We start from the raw sequence: 4,720 nt of genomic DNA on the forward strand, positions 1-4,720 counted from the left end.
ACTGCCCACTGTTGCTTCGGCCACCGTCTTCATCTTCATGCACACTGTGAAAGACATTCGAATTGTAATATGGCTCACCAACAACATGTACATCAATTTCTTCTTCAAATCCTTCACTTTGTTGCTGAGATCCCTCCCCTGATTGTGGGTTATTTTGTTCCCTAATGCCAGCCAACACTGCATCCTCCTTTGCATCCACATTATCTACAAACTTCATAAACTCTAACTGATCATCATCAGTAGGAAATTCTTCTTCTATAAAGTCACTGTCATTCTTATCTTTTTCTTCAACTCTTTCATCACCCACATCAGCCAATCCTTCATTTTCCACCCTTTCATCAGCCACTCCTTCATCCTCCACCCCTTCATCAGCCACTTTTTCATCAGCCACCTTTTCATCAGCCACTCCTTCACCCACTATGCCATCACCCACTCCTTCATCAGCCACAAAATCATCACCAACTACTTCATCAACAACCCCACTTAGTGGATCTTTAGCCACTACTTTAAAAGTTTGAGTCACACATTGAGAAAGCACACTACAATCACCACCAAGGCCACTGATTAGATATTCTATGGCTAGCTTGGCCTTTCCTCTATTCACTTGCACTGGCCTCCTTACTTGCATTGACCTTTCCTCTATAAACTTGCATTGGTCATCTTCATCAATTTCTTCAATAACCATACTATTCTGAGCAATCGATTCAAATAACTTGATAAACTTCATCTCTTGATAGACGCATTCTTCAGGTGTTATCTTCTTAATATACACATCAATCATAGTGTGATTTGACACAAATTTGCACATGTTGATAACATCGGAATCTGTCATGAAAGGCTTCAATCCATTTTGAATTTCTATCCCTAGGATCCTATACTGGTAACTCATGAAGACATTTCCATATCCCAGTTCCTTAACCATATTGTCAACCTCGAGCAATGACATGAAATCATTGTCACAGAAGTCAAAGAAATCCACCTTCCCTCCAACGTAGAAGTCTTCACTGAGTTCTCCATCGTGACAAATTTTGATTGTGAATAGTTCATTGTTCCCTGAAATTGCAACATAAAAAACCGTATTATAAACTGATGAAACCCAAATTTCTGCATAAAAAATCCTATTTTAAAGTGACGAAATCCAAAATTCAGGACCCAGGACCACAAAACAATTCACAGATAAAGGCACACTACAAATGACAATGTGGTGTCCCAAATAAAGGCACAACTAAAGGCACAAATAAAGGCATAAATAAAGCATAATACACAAAAGGCACAAATAAAGGTATAAGCAAAGCACTGTCAAACATAAATAACCCATAAGCTTTTTTCCAACATGATTAAACAAAGACAAAACTCCTTCATTAACCGACAAAACTAACAATTTTTAGTTCCCCACCATTTTCAAACAAAGAAATTTAAAAATAGGAAATATAGATCCAAATTTACAAAGTACAAACAATTTCAGGTCCCCACCATTTTGTAACACTCCAACCATTTTTGAACAGTCCAAGCATGATCGAATAACACAAAATAAAGAAACCAAAACACACTAACCATATGTTGGGAATGGATCCAATGGATCCTCCCTCATTTCCCAAGTCATTTTCAGCCTTCGAATCCTTCACTTCGAAGCACCAGATTATCACTGCAATTGGGGGTTGGTTGTGGGTTGTTGATTGTGGGTTGCAGGTCGTGGGTTGTTATAGGTAGTGGGTACGACGGCGATAAGGAATCGACGACTAGAGAGTGATGGACATAGAGTTTCGAGACAGGGTTTCGCGACGGAAGTAGGGTTTCACTGGTGGGGCTAGGGTTACCAGAACTTCAAGCTTCTCGATTTTGGGTTTGGGAATAGTGTGCTCGATGATAGTGGGGTTGTGTTGGTTGATGAGAATAGTGGGTTAGAGATTCAATAAATTTTTAATTTTTAAATTTGCCATGTTGTCAATCTACATGGCTCCACGTGGACTATTAAATTCTACATGTGCAAGTTTTGGCAGGGGAACTGGCCCACGTGGTAGGGTCCACGACTGCCACGTTAGCTCTTAACGGACCAATGGATGAAAAATGTAATGGATGTATTATATTAAAATAAAATAGTACGTGAGGTATGAAAGTGAAATTTTTGAAGATGTTGTATGAGGTTGCAATAGACCTCAAATCTAAGGTGGTAAGTATAATTTACCCTAATATTTTAATATGAACTGCCGGGCAATTTAGTTTAGGGGTAGAGATAGACTTGGACAATTACAGTTTACTTGGGGGATTGAATTGCCTATTGCCCAAGGGGATTTTTATGGGTGGAATTGCTCTTAAATGAAGCAAGGTGGTTGTTTTGATTGAAGGGTAAGACTTGGGAGACTAAATTTGTAGATTAAATTTGCAAACTAAATTATTTGTCACCAATAAGAATTAAGCACGTTAATCAATGCTTAAATAATAATTCAATTATCAACTTCCATGTCATTTAGTTTACAAAAGTTAGTCTCTCTAGCATTACCATTTGATTGAAAAACCAAGGAGTCGTCTGTGATTAAGATATATGTGCCAATTTAAAGATGGGATGACCATCAAATGTGTTATAATGGTGCCAATTGGATAAGATAATTTTCTGTCAAGTTTTATTCAGCAAAGAGTGTTCCACGTGAAACAAATGCAGACTTGAGTCCTAAAATTCAAAACTGTAGACAATGAAAAATAACTTTCAACATAACACACAAAATCAACGCTCTGCGCAAAAACCTTTCACACTTTTGAGAAAAAACGCTAACTACTTACTAACCACCAACACAAATTCAGTCTAGTTATATAGGTTTGGGTTGGCAACTGATAAACAACGACTGCCTGGTTAGACGGCGTTTCTAGAAAAAACCAGCAAAGGCGATTGCCTGGTTAAACAACGCTGGAGCTGAAGAATTAGTTTGGCTTAAGAAGTCTCAGTCGACTGGTTAGACGGCGAGTTTTTCTAGTTTGACTGATCAACTATCCCAAGCCTCCCTCGACGAAAAGCTTTTGATCGAAAGAGGTCACTTCATCAGCTTTCTTAGTGAAGTGGAGTGTTTTATGATTGGATATTCCCAAATCAAGTTTAAAGTTCGGCATTCAGACAGTCGAACCACTTTTACAGTAAAGACACTCATTTCCTTCGAGTATCTTTGTCACTACAGTTCAATACCAGTTTGGTGAACTTATATTCTCATCAATATAGTTGAGGCTGATGAACTCGGTGCACAAGATTAAGAACTTCATAGTGATTTTGCACAATGTTAAGCCGGTCATCAGTGAAGCTTTGGGTGGAACCATTAGAGCCATCAATGGTGCGCTTGAATGCGATGATGGAGATCCTGCTACAGTTCAGAGTCGTGTTGAGTATTACACAGGATATTGTAACCAACTTGGTGTTGCTCTTGGTGACAATCTCACATGCTAGTTACTATATAATAGCTTAACTAGGAGCCTAGGATCATTTTCCTCCTTATTTATTTAAGAAGTGTGCTACATCATCACATGCCCAATTTGTAATGAATATGAGGAGACTGTGGAGCACATGCTCCTTACGTGCCCATAGGTGGAGCCGGTTTGGTTTAGTGGTCCGTTTGGCTACAAGATCGATAGATGTTCAGTGACAAATATCAATGCTTGGTTGATGGAAATGCTAAAAGTGAATTATGCAACAAAAGAGGATAGGAAGAGATCTATAACATTAATGGCTTTCACGTGTTGGCATATATGGAAAGCTCAGTGTAAAGCTGTTTTTAATCATCAAAATCCATCTCCTCCTCAAACCATTCATGTTATCACTTGTGCCAGTACGACTTTCCGAAAGGCAAAGGAATTGATAAGTGTCCAGCCATCTCCGAGTATGGAAAATCAAAGGAGAATGATACCCTGGTCTCCTCCCCCTTCACAAATGATAAAAGTGAATGTTGATGCAAGTTGGAAACTCAAGAGTAATGAAGGATATTTGGGCATTGTGATTAGAGACTCACAAGGAAGATGCAAGAGCATGGAAAGGAAGAAAGTCCATGCTTCGAATGCTTTGATGGCAGAGGCTAAGGCCGTGCTTCAAGGTTGTCTAAGTGCAAGGCAAAGGAATTACCCCTGCATAATTGTGGAGTTTGATTCAAGGCAGGTAATTTCGGCTCTTAATGAAGGAAAGGAAAATTGTAGCTGGGAAAATTTTCCCAATGACATGCGTATTGTAGATGTTGAGAAATCTTTCCAGATTTGTAAATGGTCTTGGGTGCCAAGATCAGCGAATGAAGCATCAAATTTCATCGCAACCTATGTGGGTACAGAGATGAGCGAGGAATGTAGGATGGACAGACCACCATCTTCGTTGGTTAGAATCTTAAACAAGGATGGATCGCCATGTCCTCCTTCTTAAGTGGTTTTTTGGAGTGGGGAATGACGCTTGGTTTGTTGTATTGGCGTCTACTTGTATTCGCTACTTCTTTTTGTTTTGTTAATCCTGTTAGCCTTGTCTGGCTTTCTTGATGTATTTTGGCTGTTGTTGTGTTATGGAATATATTTCCAGTTTCTACCAAAAAATAAATAATAAATATTTACGAACGATGTGAATAAAAGAAAAAGCGAATTATAATTTATAGATGAGAACTCATTTGATTTTAGAGGCGTTTTCATATAGGTGTTTCAATTTTGAATTTTTTATATCAAACATCTCTAGCTTTTAGGCTTTTGATCAAACATTCTTTTATTA

At 38.5% G+C, this 4,720-nt stretch overlaps 1 protein-coding gene across 1 annotated transcript; it reads left to right on the forward strand.

The window, feature by feature from the left end:
* Positions 1-3,706: 3,706 nt before the first annotated feature.
* On the forward strand, positions 3,707-4,387 carry LOC114824600 (uncharacterized). Its single transcript, XM_029101769.2, has one exon. The coding sequence runs from the start codon at positions 3,707-3,709 to the stop codon at positions 4,385-4,387; it is 681 nt and encodes a 226-aa protein (XP_028957602.2).
* The last annotated feature ends 333 nt before the right edge of the window (positions 4,388-4,720 follow it).

The sequence above is a fragment of the Malus domestica genome, chromosome 04 (genome assembly GCF_042453785.1).
Source record: "Malus domestica chromosome 04, GDT2T_hap1".
Classification (NCBI taxonomy): Eukaryota; Viridiplantae; Streptophyta; class Magnoliopsida; order Rosales; family Rosaceae; genus Malus; species Malus domestica.